This window comes from Harmonia axyridis, chromosome 5 (genome assembly GCF_914767665.1).
Source record: "Harmonia axyridis chromosome 5, icHarAxyr1.1, whole genome shotgun sequence".
NCBI lineage: Eukaryota > Metazoa > Arthropoda > Insecta > Coleoptera > Coccinellidae > Harmonia > Harmonia axyridis.
Window position 1 is genome coordinate 1,578,690 of NC_059505.1, and position 16,936 is coordinate 1,595,625.

Sequence of the window (16,936 nt, forward strand, 5' to 3'; positions counted from 1 at the left end):
CAAAAGTTTATCCATAATTTCTGGATACCAATCCTTGGATAACGAATAATGAATATATTCTATGATACATTCTTTTTCTGTGCATGATTACTCTGTGATCTGAAGCCTAGGGAAGGGCAAAAAATATCGATATTTTTTCAGAAAATGTTTGATAAATATCATCGATATTTTCAATTCCGATACTATCGAGATATCTATATATTTCAGAGTATCAAATTCGATATTTTTTAATATTTCGCATTATGATTTCGACCTCACGAAACATATACTCTAGTTCCATTTGTCGAAAATCCCGATTTAGCGGACTCTAAAATAAATATCGAATATTTTCTATATGTAACAGTTTTTGAATTTCTACATATCGAAAATGAAAAGTTATGACTCAAGCTGAAAGCTTCAGAAATAGTCAAAATGAAGTTGGAATATTATTCAACTTCTTCAAGTGCCATCTCCTCTCAGAAAGTTGGATATCAAAATAAAAAAAAATAGAGCCGCTTTCAAGTATTTTTCTGTACCTAAACGTCCTAAACCATTAATTGGTTATTGCTGGAATTCCCAAGATCCCTTGTACCTACCGCATATTAACCCATACAATAAGTAGTATTTTCAGTTTTGAAATTCTACATATTGAAAATATTACATAAAAATGGAAGCAAACTACTAAATATTTCTTCAACTGAATCTGATTACAAAATCAGTATTTTCGACTAATGGAACTAGAATATAATATCTTTCGTGTGGTCTAATTATAATGCGAAATATTAAAAAAATATCGAATTTGATACTCTAAAATAAAATTGATATGTAGAATCGCATCACTGAAATTTTGCTTAACGAAAATATTCCATAAAAATGGGAGCAAACTGCTAAATATGTCGTTTTCAATTGAATCTCGTCATCTGAATTTTATTATTCTCCTATATTATAGAAAAACTTCATTGAATTCAACAGAATTTCCCCAAGCCAAAATATTACAGCGATTTATATCGATATTTTTACTCTTACATATTTCGAAAGTTTCAGAAAATATCGAAATAATAAATATCGATAGTTTTCTGTCCTTTGTACATCCCTACTGAAACCTACTCTATTCTGTGGTCTTCATCAATTTTTGAGCATAGAATATATCTCCTTATATTCTGTGGCTTTGAGTATTTTATATTCTATGTCATCAAGATGGAACATTTGAACTACCACATAAACCTAATATCAATACACTATTTACTTTATGGACTACAACTTAGATATACTAAAAAATTGTTTGATAATTCGTATATTTACGATTTCATAATACTGTTTCAATATAAAATTGTTAATCCATTCGAGTACAAACATACTAACAGCCTAGAGTTTCTATCAAAGAATATTAACGGATATTTCTATGCTAATTCTACAGAAGACGGAATCGGAAATCTCTTATTTTGACTTGATAAATTTTGTTTGGTAAATCACCAAAATTTGAATTCCTCAGCATTCCTTACATTTGAATATCGTCCTGTTTTCACCTGAATATGAATGTCTTCGGTAACGACTTCATTTATGATGTGGATTTTTTTTACAAGACCTGATTTTATAAACAGAATTATTAATTAGACCTGAGAATATTTCAATATACAAAATGATGTATTTGAACGTATGGAAATGAATAAATATATTTTTCGTTTAGCTTCATCAATGAGGCGAAAAAAATCACCTGTTTTGATAATTGCCTTTGCTCTGATTCTCATTATATTTGGTTTGCATTACAACAGGAATGTTGAGACAATAGGTGTACAGATTTTACCTAACTTACTGCAAGGAACAGTACATCCAGATAAGGTTAACTTTCTCATCAATAATGAATCTAGTAATATAGAAAAAACGAATGATTATCTGCAGGACAAATATGAAAAAATTTTATCTAGAGATGAAATATTCCCAAATGGCTTGAATTCAGTCGATAATATTGTTCAAATTGATACAGAACAACAATTAGGTATACCTGTTGTTAATTCTTACAACAAGCATCCTTATATTCCTGGAAAGAGACTTGTCCACCTTGATTTGAAAGGAGCTCCTCCATTAGTATCATATTATCGAAGATTTTTTCCCTTTATTAAAAATCTAGGAGCTACAGGTATTCTTATCGGTATGTTCTATATTACCAAATTAAATTGAATAAAATAAAGATTCAACAGTTTTGAATTCACAAAAAATTATATAATTTATGATTGCAGAATATGAAGATATGTTTCCCTATGATGGTGTCCTCAGAAATTTGAGTGCAAAGAATGGTTATTCTAAATTACAAGTTGCTGAAATTTTGAATCTGGCAGAAGAATCGAATTTGGAAGTAATTCCATTAATACAGACTTTTGGTCATCTGGAATTTGCTCTTAAACTAGAAGAATTCTTATATTTGAGAGAAGTCCCAAATAGTCCACAGGCTCTATGCCCCAAGAGAAATGGTTCCCTTCAATTCATTGAAGAAATGGTCAATCAGGTAACGGGTTTGTGTGAAATTTCTGTTATATTTCTCTCATTTTCTTCAAGTTATTGTCCTGTTTGTTATTTTCCATGTTTCATTTTTGTGTGGCAGAATTTTTTAAGTTTGGATTTGAGGAGAGCACATTTCATCACATGAATTTTTACTTTTGGGATCTTTTTTCTTTTTAGTGAGTATTAGAAATCGTAGAATTACATATTTTATTGAAATATATGTTATTATCATCTCTTGTAGAATTATCTTCCAAAATGTTCATTTACGATCTGTTTCAGGTCATGGCACTGCACCCGAAAATCAAATATCTCCATATCGGTTGCGATGAAGTGTTTCAAATGGCAGAATGTGAAATTTGTCGTTTGGAATTACACGAGATTTTATTCTTACGCCATGTTCATAATGTCAGTACTATGATACTGAAAAAATTTCCGTTCCTGAAACTTATAATTTGGGACGATATGCTCCGTCATATTTCTCAACAGACGATAATAGACATGAATCTTGGAAAACTTGTAGAACCTATGATTTGGGTGTACGCAGAAGATATATATCGGTTTGTTCAGCCAGTTATTTGGTCTAAATATTCGATGATTTTTCCCAGGGTATGGGCTGCGTCAGCTTTCAAAGGGGCGTTTGGGGAAAGTCTATATGTTCCTGACGCTAGAAGACACCTTGAAAATAATTTAAGGTGGTTAGATTTAATGTCGCATCAATCTGAGGATTTCCGAGGTGGTTTCGTTGGATTGGTGTTAACCGGATGGCAGAGGTATGATCACTTTGCAATTTTATGTGAAACGTTACCTGCTGCTCTTCCATCTTTGGCCTTGAGTTTGACTGCCGTTACATACGGATATTTCAACGGATCACTCAAATCGATATTTTTATCAGCTTTGAGTTGTCCCAAAGAACATACAGACTTGCCTTTCATTTCACTTGAATACGACCCTTTCCTTTGGGAAAAACTTGGTAGGTGTTTGTTTCCTGGTAGTCATGTTTTCAGATTGGTTCATAAACTTAACAATGCCGAATCTGAAGTGAGCGATTTCATAAGACAAACTAAACAGAAAAAAGGGTGGTTAACCGATTACAATAGTCGTAGAAAATTCAGTTCTCCGTTGAGGATAGAAGAGATTGTCGCTGAACTTCCTAGGTTGTATCAGAACATGTTATCTTTGGTTAGAATCAGCTTAGAATCGATGGAGAATATTTTTGATAATTATACAATTTCAGAATGGATAGAACAAAGAATTTATCCGTATATACTTCAGTTAGAGAAAATAGAAAAAGAAAGCACTGCAATAAAAAATATTAACGTTTGGCCAGCCAGACCGTTACCCATTTTGCCAGAATTAAAGAAAATTATGAATGGATTGACAGTTTATTGATAGCCATTGTCATATTTCTAAAAAAAAATTTTGGTAAAGTATAAATTGAATCAGATACAGAAGAATAAAATAATAATTTCAAGAATAAAATAAAGACAACTGAATTTATTTAATCAACATTTTTAAGAGCTTCATAATTGTGATTTCTTAGTTAGTTATTTGAATGGATCATGAAACAAATGCGTAAAGTGAATACAAAATGTTTTTGAAGTAGGATTAATCAAGCATTGAGTATTTTTCGGGACTCAAATTTATTTTATTTTGTTGCATTAGTTCTATTCATGAAAATAAGTTTGAAGTATTTTATTGATAGTTGAATACCTAGGAAATAATTTGTAGTTTTTCCAATTTACTGTAGTTGCCATTATGCACCTAAGAGTTTTGTACCTGAATATTTATATTAAGAAATGTTCAAATAAAATCGCTTTAATGATTTAATAATGTCACTAAAAATTTAATATGACAAAAGTGCAAAATTCTATTCACTCTACTCTGAGATGAAATATAAAACTCCCACATGTTATAACTTTATAGTGCCATTATTTTTAGATCTTTAGGAACTATTTCAGATGAATTGATACTTTTATTCGTCGGTTTATATATTTCAATAATTTATAAATATATAATCAAATTTTTTTCAAATATATTCTACACCTGCCATTTCAAAATATTAACTTGTTATAAATAGTGTTTTTTATACTTGTATTGGTAAAAGCATTTTCACAAAACACCTACCTGAATTTTTGAATAATGGGATTAGTTGTTGCTAACTATCTGTTCAGGGCTTTTAGAGTTAAAAATATACTGTAACAATAATTTTTATTATATAGCAAATTTTTGAATGAGGTGGTTGTAAAAAACACTGTAGAAAGATTTTTTCTAATAAAATAAAGTTGAACAACTCTACAAGTTTTTGAATTATTTATTGAATTAATGTGTACCCTATGATTGTATTTGTTTTTATAAAATCATATTTCCTTTGAATTTTATCGTTCAAAAGTTCCTGACTTCATGTCAATACTTTCTTCATTTTTTTTGTATAAAAAACTTTTTTGCTTGATAATTGAGCATTTACAAATACAAATCAGCAATCAGTTTACTTTTAAAAGGTCTTAATTTCGAGTTTTGTGGGAAAATTTTCAAGGATTGGAGAATATTTTTACAGATGAACTTTAATCCTTATTCAGAGTGGATAAATTATCAATTTGAAAAAGTGTATTCACTCAGATTTAATACAGAAGTGATGGCACATGAATTTGTTAGTTTTTCTTCACAATTTCAAAAATTAAATTGGGTGGAAAAATTTGTCTATAAGCCATCTATACATAATTTACCGAACTCATTCTCGGCTCAGACAACCTTAAGTAGAATTCTGCAACATAAACATCCCTACCAGAGCTTGGTTCGAGCTACTTTTCCTAGATGTCGCCAGCTCTTTAATCATTTACCAGACTCTTTCAAGAATGAAAATCAAATAAAATTCAAAATTTTAATGAAAACATTATTGTTGAATAAATGTTATTACTCGACTGCTGATTATCTTAGCGATGGATCGTTGGAATTGTGGTCTTGTAAAGTTGAGTGATATATACCTTTGTTTTAGTCAATTGTTATATACCTATGTATTAGAAATTGTATTAATTATGACCTGTCCTATACTGTAACAGTCACAAAGGATCAATAAACTTTATTATTATTATATTATTATTATTATTATAACCGAATCCTAGAAAAAATCTGGTGGATGCGAAAAATATTGAAGTGTTTCTGGTTTCGAAAGGTCAAAAATATTGCCTAGAATTTTAAAAACTTGCTTTCAATTTTTTCATCTCCCTGATTATACAATATAAATTTTTTGCATTCTGCATAGTTGACTTCTGTTAGCGAGGAATTTGAGATTAAGACATTTCAACAAAAAAATGATGTTTAGAATTGTAGAAATCTGTGGAGAAAATAATCACTCTTGATAGGCTGATAGCTTTGAAGCTGAAATAATGTCTATTTTCTATTCAAATTTCAATAGAGTGATGTATAAATCCCTAGACATTGCATAAATACCGACTTTGAATCGATCAATTATTCAAAATTAATCTTTCAACTTCTCTCCTATTTTACACATGTTCTATGATCTCTTTATTCAAATTCGTTATTCACGTGCTATAATTTTTATCCAGAATTCCGTCAAGGTGACTTTTTTCGTCAATCTCACGTTCATTAATCTATCGATTAATTATCAAGATCTTATATAAGAAGCAATATACTAGATACAAAAAAGCATGTAGGCATTAAGGTGAATACGAACACATGTAGGTGTGCCGAGACATTTCTTGTTGAGCTATCACGTTTTACGAATTCCTTTCAGGAAGAAAGAACGAAAATCTCACACATGGTGTATTTTTTAGCAGAACTACATTCGTCTTAATATACAGGGTGATTCACCAGGATAGCGTATTAGACGTTTATGGAAAACTAATCATAATTATTAGCTGAAAATTTGCATCTTGGGGTTTGAGGCAGTGATCTTTCTCCCTAGAATATTTTGAGATCTCTACAACTTCTGGTTATACCGGAAACAGACTACTACTTCCTCATTTCAAATGGCACACTCAGTATATTATTGCATCATTAGATAGTTTTTTTTACGACAATTTCGGCAATATGCCATATCTTGGGTATGAACTCAACGGTTCATGAGTTAATGGGATTCTTATGAAAAAAATGGTGGCGATGAGGTCCCATTTTTTTAAATTTTTCGTCAGAAAAAGCTTTTTTTGAAAGAAATGTTTTCTTTTTAGATTCTCCAAATCCAAATTCTTGAAATGTCGAATTAAGTTATGGAAACATCGAATTTTAGTTACTTCCTGTGTTTTCCGGAAGTCACAGACTACTCCACACAGTTATAAATTGGGGTTTTTCCTCATTTAAAGTTCTTCCTCGATAACTCTTAAAGTATTCATTTTAGGTACAGGGTTTGCTGAAGTAAACCCCACTATTTTTGTACGTAGAATCGACTGAAATAATAAAAAAATATAGGTTCTAATTTGAAAATCTTGAGCTTTGATGAATTTGAGTTGTCCAAGTTGCTGATTTTCTTAAAAACACCCTGTACATTTTTGGTCCAAGCCGCAAACAGTCTTATAATACTACGTATTTGCGGAATCGAAATATTCAAAAAAATGTGAGTCTTCATCGCCACCATTTTTTAATAAGAATCTAAATAATTCATGAACCGTTGAGTTTTTACCCAAGGTATGGCATATTGCCGAAATTGCAATAAAAAAAGCTATCTAATGATGCAATAATATACTGGGTGTGCCATTTGAAATAAGGAAGTAGTAGTCTGTTTCCGGTATAACCGGAAGTTGTAGAGATCTGAGAATATTTTAGGGAGAAACATCATTGTCTCAAACCCCAATATGCAAATTTTCAGCTCAAAATTATGATAAGTGTTCCATAAACGTCTAATAGGCCATCCCGGTGAATCACTCTGTATATGATAACAAGTTATCATATTTAAAAAGTGCTTTAGTTTTGAGACTGTAAAATTGTCACCATTTTTGTGAATATTAACAATTTCAATGCGTAGCTGAAGAGTATATTGTTCCATTTTTTGTAATGACGTAGTTTTTACTTGTCAAATCTCAAAAGATGAAGTTTCGAAAGTGGAAGTTTCCCAGATATGGTGGGCTATTTAAAATGAAACCTTTACAATCCTCCTGAATTTGAGAATGAATATTCGAGTGATTATTAAAAATATACGAACTAATTTTCAACTAAGGCAAATTTATTGTTATGTTTTCTTTTTCATATTCTTTTTGAATTATGTATGGTTCTGGAGGAACGATCAATCCGAAATTTTGCATCAAGCATAAAATTGTTATTATCATAGAGTGATAAACATAGATAGAGGAAGTAAACACAATTTTTACGTGTTCCCATCATGGTTAGATTACGTTGTCGGATTGTGATATATTTTCGAATACACAATATTACTATTATCGTTATGAATGTAAGTAAAGAGAGTTTTTTTTAGAGTTATAGAACTTTAAATTGCAATAAAACTATGTACAATGGATTATTCGATTGACATGAATTTTATTTATCCGCAAGATAATCTTGTGGCATTACATTTTAAATATGATTTCTGGCATATGACCGCCACGGCTTGCTCGGATGTAGTCCAATCTGGACGTCCAATTTTCGATGACTTTTTTCAACATTTGTGGCCGTATATCGGCAATAACACGGCGAATGTTGTCTTCCAAATGGTCAAGGGTTTGTGGCTTATCCGCATAGACCAATGACTTTACATAGCCCCACAGAAAGTAGTCTAGCGGTGTTAAATCACAAGATCTTGGAGGCCAATTCACAGGTCCAAAACGTGAAATTAGGCGGTCACCAAACGTGTCTTTCAATAAATCGATTGTGGCACGAGCTGTGTGACATGTTGCGCCGTCTTGTTGGAACCACAGCTCCTGGACATCATGGTTGTTCAATTCAGGAATGAAAAAGTTAGTAATCATGGCTCTATACCGATCACCATTGACTGTAACGTTCTGGCCATCATCGTTTTTGAAGAAGTACGGACCAATGATTCCACCGGTCCATAAAGCGCACCAAACAGTCAGTTTTTCTGGATGTAACGGTGTTTCGACATACACTTGAGGATTAGCTTCACTCCAAATGCGGTAGTTTTGTTTATTGACGTAGCCATTCAACCAGAAGTGCGCTTCATCATCGGTTGTTACAAGTCGTTTGGCGCATTTGAAGTTTGTTTTCTGAATTTCTGATATATTTAGGTATTTATTTCAATATATTTTGAGTTAATATGAAACGTTGATTCACTATGGGACATAAGAAGTGCATTCTTTGTGGAGGAACTCCCGAATTGAGTGAAATATCGTATCACTGATATGTTTTCATTTCTGCTAGCTTCATGTCAAATTTGATAGTTCATATTGAGAACAAAATTTGCTCCCTCTATCTATGTTTATTACCCTAAGGTTATTATATTGATTGAAGGATGGACATAATCGAACCTGATTGTTTGAGATGAGACAATTCTCGGCTCGAAATTAGAAAAGTGAACGATCAATTAACAAAAGATATAAATACCTCTGATGGTTCGTAATTTACAGCACGTTCAATAATATCGTTTTTAACGTTAAAACGTGAAAGACTTCACGCGCAATGTACCCTGAAAGTATATTCGAACGTGACCTATGCAACGCGGTTGTGCAACCTGGAGATATTTTTTTTTCGCGCAAACTACGCTGTGTGTACTTTCATTGCTGCTGTCTCCCGACGAAAAACAACTCCATAAATAACACTTTATTTCGTTATGCAACGAAAAAAAAAAACGCGAGACTATAATACAAGGACTGGCGTGCAATGCACGTGTATGGAAGATTTTATGTAACATTAGACACCATTCCGAGAAAATGTCAAGCCTCACGTTTTCCACAATCACGTACCTGAGTGGAAATCCACATGTGATTCTTGGGGTGGATGGCGTTGTCGAAGCGATTAAACTATCTACGGGGTGTCCACTGATACATGAATATTTTCAAAGGACCCCACACGTTTAGTATGGGAAATGGCTTTCCGTGAATTTGGCTGAATTTTTGATATGTTGTAGTTCTTGATGAACTGGTCAAAAGTGTCCTTAGCCACAAAGCTCAAAAATGGACAGTTTTCGAGATATGGAGCTTTGAAAATGGATTTTTTGCAATTTTCGGGGTTTTTGCTCATCAATCGGGGAGCTCTCATTTCTGGTTTTGATGAAATTTGGATGTTCGGCGGCCAGAACCCGACTGAGAAATGATCATACTTGGTTATATTAGGCACCGCCATCGATAATTTTTTATACACTGCTCCACATTGGCTATGAAATGATATACAAAATCCAAGATCTTCCATTGTTTTCATGCCACAAGATGACGCCAGAATAATTCACATGACCGAGAAACGACATATTGTGAGATTTTTTTAAGAGAGACCATAATAACTGAATCCTCATATATCTGATGTCCAATAATATCAAATATGTTAGCCGAAATGTTCATAACCAGGCATCGCGAGCTGTAATGGGGGAAAATGGGAAAATCATAATCATATATCCTCAGGGATAACAATTGTGATCACTATTGATGTCATTTACATATGATATGTGATTTGTTTCTCACAAATCTCGATAATCTGACAATGGGGTGCCAAGACATTTTCCTCAGAATGTCTCGAAATTGATGATAGCATCTCACAGACAAACGAATCCGTGAACTTTGTATTCCAAATAAGTAACAGGACAATTGAAAAATCTCCAGTCTACCATAGTAAAACACATTTTTTTTGGCAAAATTCGATTTTGTTATTCAACATAGTTGCCTTCGAGGGCGATACAGCGATTATAGCGATCTTCCAACTTTTCGATACCATTTTTGTAGTACGATTTGTTTTTCGCTTCAAAATAGACCTCATTTTCGGAGATTACTTCTTCATTGGCGCTGAATTTATTTCCAGCGAGAATTCTTTTGAGGTCTGAGAACAGGAAAAAGTCGCTGGGGGCCAGATCTGGCGAATAAGGTGGATGCAGAAGCTAGTCGAAGCCCAGTTAATGCAATTTTGCCATTGTTTTCATTGATTTGTGACACGGCGCATTGTCTTGATGGAACAACACCTTTTTTTTTTCAAATAGGTTCGTTTTTTAACGATTTCATCCTTAAAACGATCCAATAACACTATATAATAATCGCTGTTGATCGTCAAGCCCTTTTGGAGGTAATCAATCCATTGAAATTGTCAAAATTCGAAAAACTAAAACAATTTTGGGTCGTTGTGAAGCATCTTCTGGCCGGCAATAGTTAAACTTGTTAAAAAATTCGAGCTGTTGGGACAAGTTAGTGATGTGAGGAATCGAAACCGTGTTCGATGCTCAAGAACAAATGGGAATATTACTGCTGAAGACCGTAGTGTTGATGACTTCTCGATTCCTCGTCGATCTTGGCAATTAGGCATTTTACAAACAACAATACTCCACATTTTGCACAAATACTTGGGTTTTAAGGCTTTTATTTTCGTTTATTATCAACAAGACGGCACTACGTGCCACACAAACAAAGAAACAATAGCAAATTTTGCATATCGAAGCAAAAATCTACACGTGAGAATTCCTGAAAGAAATACTTGAAAACAAATTCGATAAGCACGCAAGATTTTTGTTTGTAATTTTCATCTTGTTTATCACAATACCCCCTAAAATCCATCGTAAAATTCAATCAGCCTTGTTGTGGGACAATTCATGTTTAATTATATCCTCAGTCCTAAGGAAGTTGCGAAATATCTGAACGTTTTTTATTTGTGTATCCCTGTTTTTATCGCTGAATTCGATTGAATTGAAAAAAAAATCATGGACATAAATAACAATTAGTCTCATATACAAGTGATAAGACATACACAACTACTCTGCCTTCATTTCCGAGAATAAGATTAAATAAGGGTAAACATCACTCAGATAAGAGTGGGTTTAAAGATTGTTCTAAATTGAAAAGAAATGGTAACATTGAAAGACAATAATTATTATTAATTGTTTGATATTTGCAGTCAATCTATAAACTTGAACCTGAGTGCAAAAATGAATCGTATAATTAATATTGTTGCATAAGACAAGTAATTGAATATTTTTATTGTGTAATATAATAATCCAGATGTTTGTAGTTTTTTTTTACAGAAAAATCATTAAAATACAGGAGATCATTATGTAGGAGTTGTTATAAAGTTTTAAATATTCAAGTCGTCTGACAATAAAATGTAAATATGATTGATATTACAGCTGCTGAGCTGCAATAATTGTTTTTATTCTCAAGACATTCTTCCTTTGGTAAATATTGAATATTTATTTATGTAAAGGGTTTTCCAATAAGATGTTTCATTTAGATATTAAATAAACGAGTATATCCCCAGAGAAATCAGTGTTTCAGTTTTTCGAATTATAACAATTTCTATTGAAGCGTGTATCGTTCAATTTTTAGTTACGGCGTAGTTTTCGCTTGTTGAAAGATAACAGCTTCAAAAGTGAAAGCTGCACAGATAGTGGGCTATTGAAAATTGAACCGTCTATTGGAAAATCCTATATACAGGGTGTTCCTAAGTTCGAGAAGATCTTTACGAAAATCATAATTATCATTTTAAGAAAAAAATTACTATAAACATGGGCCTGCGGACGCTTTGTTTTCGAAATAAAGATGGTTCTCTTTTCATTTCGAATCTACAGGGTGATATTTTTTCTGGAACAGTGCTCGCTTCTTCCCCCCAAAACTTTTTTTGGTAGACCACTGGTTGTTTAGAAAAATGTGAAAAAAAATTTTGGTTTCTTATTGTTTAGTTGTATCTGCTATCGATTTCGAGAAAAAAATCGAACAATTCTCTAGCAAACCCCAGGAAAATCTATATCAATAAAGATTCAGTTGGTAAGCTGTGATCATAGAGTAAAAAAAATAGATAGAAGAAGAATATGCAGGTTTTACATATCCCCAACATAGTTAGATTACGTTGTCGGATTGTGATATATTTTCAAATCCACAATTTTACTATATCATTATGAATGTATATTATATCGAATGAAATATATTTATTTGAGTGATTCCCGATTAAAAATGCAAATTTTAATATTTGGAATCCGATATTTTTCCTAATTGTCGAATTTATAATAAGCAGAATATTCATTATTTTCTGTATCTACCTGCTGAAATCCAAGGTTTGGCAACTTTTGCTCTCCTACTGTCATCGGCTGTTTCACGTCGTTTGGCGCGCTTGAAGTTTGTTTTCTGAATTTCTGATATATTTAGCTATTTATTTCAATATATTTCGAGTTAATATGAAACGTTGATTCACTACGGGACATAAGAGTGCGTTTTTTGTAGAGAAACTCGCGAATTGATTGAAATATCGTATCACTGATATGTTTTCATTTCCGCGCGCTTCCTGTCAAATTTGATAGTTCATGTTGGGGATAAAAATTGCTATTGAAAATGACATATGCTCCCTCTATCGATTTTTAATACTCTGAGGGTGTGATGCATAAATCAATTATAAATTTTGGTACTTATTTACCCAATCTATAGAGCAGATAATAAAGAGTTGATAAACTAGTATACCTAATCATAACAAAAAAGTAAAACTACAAGAATCACTCTGTATCAAACAAAACGTTTGCCCATGTTTATAGGACTTTTTATTCTTAAAATGATCCAAGAAATTTCACATATTTCTTTGGGGTTTAAAAACATCTTGTATAAGTTCTTTGGGCACCAAGACTAAGGGCTCAATTGGCACATGAATGAACGAGCGCACCAAAGCTCTAAATTCAGGTCAGTGGGTTCCTCATTTTTTAGGTAAATGTTTTCATCAATACTCTTATCATCTACGTATATACATCCCAGGTTGACACACATCACTAAATGGCATACAATTTAATCGAGATTATCGATAATATGTATATATATTTCGACATACCCACGAAATCTTGATTTATGACCTAAAGCAGGGGGTTCCAATCAGCATTCACTACGGCAACATTGTTGCTTATCAAGTATCCTCGACATCACGTGGCCTCCCACGTTACGAAAAACGTGACTCAAGATTACAATCATGCGCCATCAATGAAAAACATCGAATGATACAAGGCATATACTCTCTACGACCTACGTACCAAGTCTACGTGATCTGATCATTTCGCGGTCTACTGTCTAGCCACTTTTCGATGTCTTGCTTTTGAACTTTTGACTTTAGGGAAAGCGAAAGGCACACAGGATGTTGAGGATGATAATGAAATATGCTAAAAGAAATGGAACAAAAATGCCAAAACATCATTATTGAAATGGGTTTGCGAAGTAATGGAATTGGGAAAATGGTCCACATTTTTTGCAGTACCTTACAGTGGCTACGCCAGCTTTCAAGAATAAGGAGAGACCAAGGTGAATTTTTTGAGGGGGGCCAAAATTTCAAGATCCATCTAGTTTACGTTAAATTCATTTTGTATTTTTTGCTCATACGATATTTCACAGGGAGGCTGCAAAATTTTAGGGAGGTGTCCGGGAACCCCCCCTATTGACGCCACTGGTAGCTAACATAATCAAGGGTTTTCCCATAAGAGGTTCCATTTCGCCATATGAATGTCACGGCTACAGTTGCAGCACCATATACAGTTTAATTCACCGGGATGGTCTATTAAAAGTTTATGGAAAACTAAACATAATTTTGAGCTGAAATTTGCATATTGGGGTTTGAGACAATGATCTTTCTCCCTAAAATATTCTCAGATCTCTACAACTACCGGTTATCCCGGAAACAGACTACTAGTTCCTTATTTCAAATGGCACACCCAGTATATTATTGCATCATTAGATAGCTTTTTTTATTGCAATTTCGGCAATATGCCATACCTTGGGTAAAAACTCAACGTTTCGAGAGTTATTGGGATTCTTATAAAAAAAAATTGTGACGATGAGGACTCACATTTTTTTGAATATTTCAGCAGATGTAACACCCTGTAGTTTGTTACATTTTTAGATTAATAAAAATGAGCTGTTTCCAGACATGTTTGGTACTTGTGGTCTAGCAGACCAGAAATTATTTCTTATTCTTATACATTTTTATTAATCTAAAAATGTAACAAACTACAGGGTGTTCAGTTCAAACCAATTGCCGCTAGACAGTAAGTATTTTTGATAATATTGTTAATTTAACTAATAAAGAATGTTACGCGTTACTTTATGAGCACACACAAAACTATTGTATTTTTGTCCAGCCTGTACCAATTGAAATCAACATGTGATACATTTTTGGAATCAGCTCAGCTAGAGTAATCGGAAAATTGAGACAAAATGGGGGTGTTCCATTTAAAAAATGACGGTGACGTGAAATACGGTAAATCAAAATAAAAAATCGAAGTGTTTCAGGATTATTTCTTAAAATGGTTTGTTTAGCTAAAAATGAATTTGTTCCATACTTTACGGACACAGAGTATGTACAGGCATTATATAATGATACAGGGTGTTCCATTTGAAATTCGAGATTGTTAGTACTTTTAGCTGAAAATATTCTTGATCGATAGAGCGGTGGTTCCTATCCAAGAAAAGAAGTTTACATCCCATACTCCGAAAAAGTGTATGATACCATCGACCTCAAAGTATAGCACGTGTTAAAATCTTATTACTTCCAACAAACCAAAATAATATCATAATATTAAATTGTGTAAATGTTACTGTTGATCCGTTAATTCAGTCAGGTCAATTTATTTGTATTTTTCAGAAAGAATACAGTAATTACATGTATGAAAATTAATTGAGAAATATTACAGGAATTTACTATCGCTTTGGTGATATACATTATTCTGATAACTGCACATGTTTTCAAGGGTCACTGATACCTTGATTTATTTCGAAACGAAGTTGTTCAAATATCCATTGAGAAATGTATAATTCAAAATTGTAGTCTATACGATGTGAAGATAAATTCTGGTAGTACCTACATTCTATCAAGAAAGTATTGGGAAATAATTTAGTCTAAGATCGAATACGATGTGATTGTAGATAAATTCTGGTAGTACGTTCTGTCCAAAAAGTATTGGGAAATCATTCAAATATTGTCGATATTCTTCTTGTTGACAAAAGACTGCGTTTTATATTCACTTAGAGTTTGACGTCTTCAGTCATTTATTTTGTTTATATTAGGCCAATTGAAAAGTCTCCGGTCTGATGCACAGATGGCTGTGATAGTATTAAATCCATATGATTTTTAGTTAGTACCAACCTTCAAACGATACGTGTCAAAATTTGACAGCAGTCCGACTATTAAATTGTGAGATATTGCGATATAAGTGTAGCTACTTTTGTTATTTGAAAAAAAGAATTTCGTGTGCTGATAAAATATTGCTTTTTGAAGGGAAAAATACAGTTGAAGCAAAATATTGGCTTGAGGAAGAGTTTCCGGGATTTGCACCAGGAAAACCAAATACCAACCATCATTGAATGGTAGGCTGAGTTTAAACGTGGTGAAGACGGCGAACGTAGTGGACGCCCAAAAGAGGCTGTCACCGACGAAAAAATCAAAAAAGTTCATAATATAATTTTGAATGACCGTAAAGTGAAGTTGATCGATATAGCAAACATTGTGAAGATAGCATCTGAACGTGTATATCATATCATTCACCAATATTTGTACATGAGAAAGCTGTGTGTAAAATGGGTGCCACGCGAACTCACAACCGATCAAAAGATAAACGTGTTAATGATTCTGAGCAGTGTTTGAAGCTGTTTAAGTGCAATAAAACTGAATTTTTGCGTCGATATGTGAGAATGTATAGAACATGGCTCCATCATTTCACTCCGGAGTCCAATCGACAGTCAGCTGAGTGGACTGCACACGATGAACCGAATCCAAAGCGAGGAAAAACACAACAGTCCGCTGGCAAGGTTATGGCATCAGTATTCTGGGATGCGCAAGGTATAATATTCATGAATACCTCCAAAGGGGCCTGACCATCAACAGCGATTATTATATAGCGTTATTGGATCTTTTAAAGGATGAAATCGTTGAAAAATGGCCCCATTTGAAGAAAAAAGCCGCTGTTCCATCAAGACAATGCGCCGTATCACAAATCAATAAAAAGAATATCAAAATTGCATGAATTGGGTTTCGAATTGCTTCAGCATCCACCGTATTCGCCAGATCTGTCTCCCAGCTACTTTTTCCTGTTCTCATACCTCAAAAGAATCGATGGAAAGAAATTTAGCGCCAATGAAGAAGTAATCGCCGAAACTGAGGCCCATTTTGAAGCGAAAAACAAATCGTACTACAAAAATTGTATCGAAATGTTGGTAGATCGTTATAATCGCTGTATTGCCCTAGAAGGCAACTATGTTGAATAATAAAATCGAATTTCGCAAAAAAAAATGTGTTTTTTAAAAAGTAATTCTGATGTCTAGGATACAGGGTGTTTTATTTCAAAATTTTTAAATCAGTGTAGGTACTATTAAACCCTACTAAGCCATGCTAAATGAAAGTTTCTTTC

General features: G+C 33.0%; 1 protein-coding gene across 3 annotated transcripts; it reads left to right on the top strand.

Moving 5' to 3' along the window:
• The first annotated feature begins 1,375 nt into the window (after positions 1 to 1,375).
• LOC123679666 (hexosaminidase D-like) lies at positions 1,376 to 4,771 on the top strand. 3 transcript variants are annotated; one of them, XM_045617061.1, is made up of 4 exons: positions 1,376 to 2,128; positions 2,217 to 2,482; positions 2,758 to 3,248; positions 3,483 to 4,771. In XM_045617061.1, exons 1-4 carry the CDS (start codon positions 1,636 to 1,638, stop codon positions 3,865 to 3,867), a joined length of 1,635 nt encoding a protein of 544 aa, XP_045473017.1. In that variant the 5' UTR covers positions 1,376 to 1,635; the 3' UTR covers positions 3,868 to 4,771. The 3 variants fall into 3 exon arrangements, with proteins under 3 accessions (XP_045473017.1, XP_045473018.1, XP_045473016.1); XM_045617062.1 differs by having other exon boundaries at positions 1,377 to 2,128; positions 2,758 to 3,657; positions 3,713 to 4,771; XM_045617060.1 differs by having other exon boundaries at positions 1,377 to 2,128; positions 2,758 to 4,771.
• The last annotated feature ends 12,165 nt before the right edge of the window (positions 4,772 to 16,936 follow it).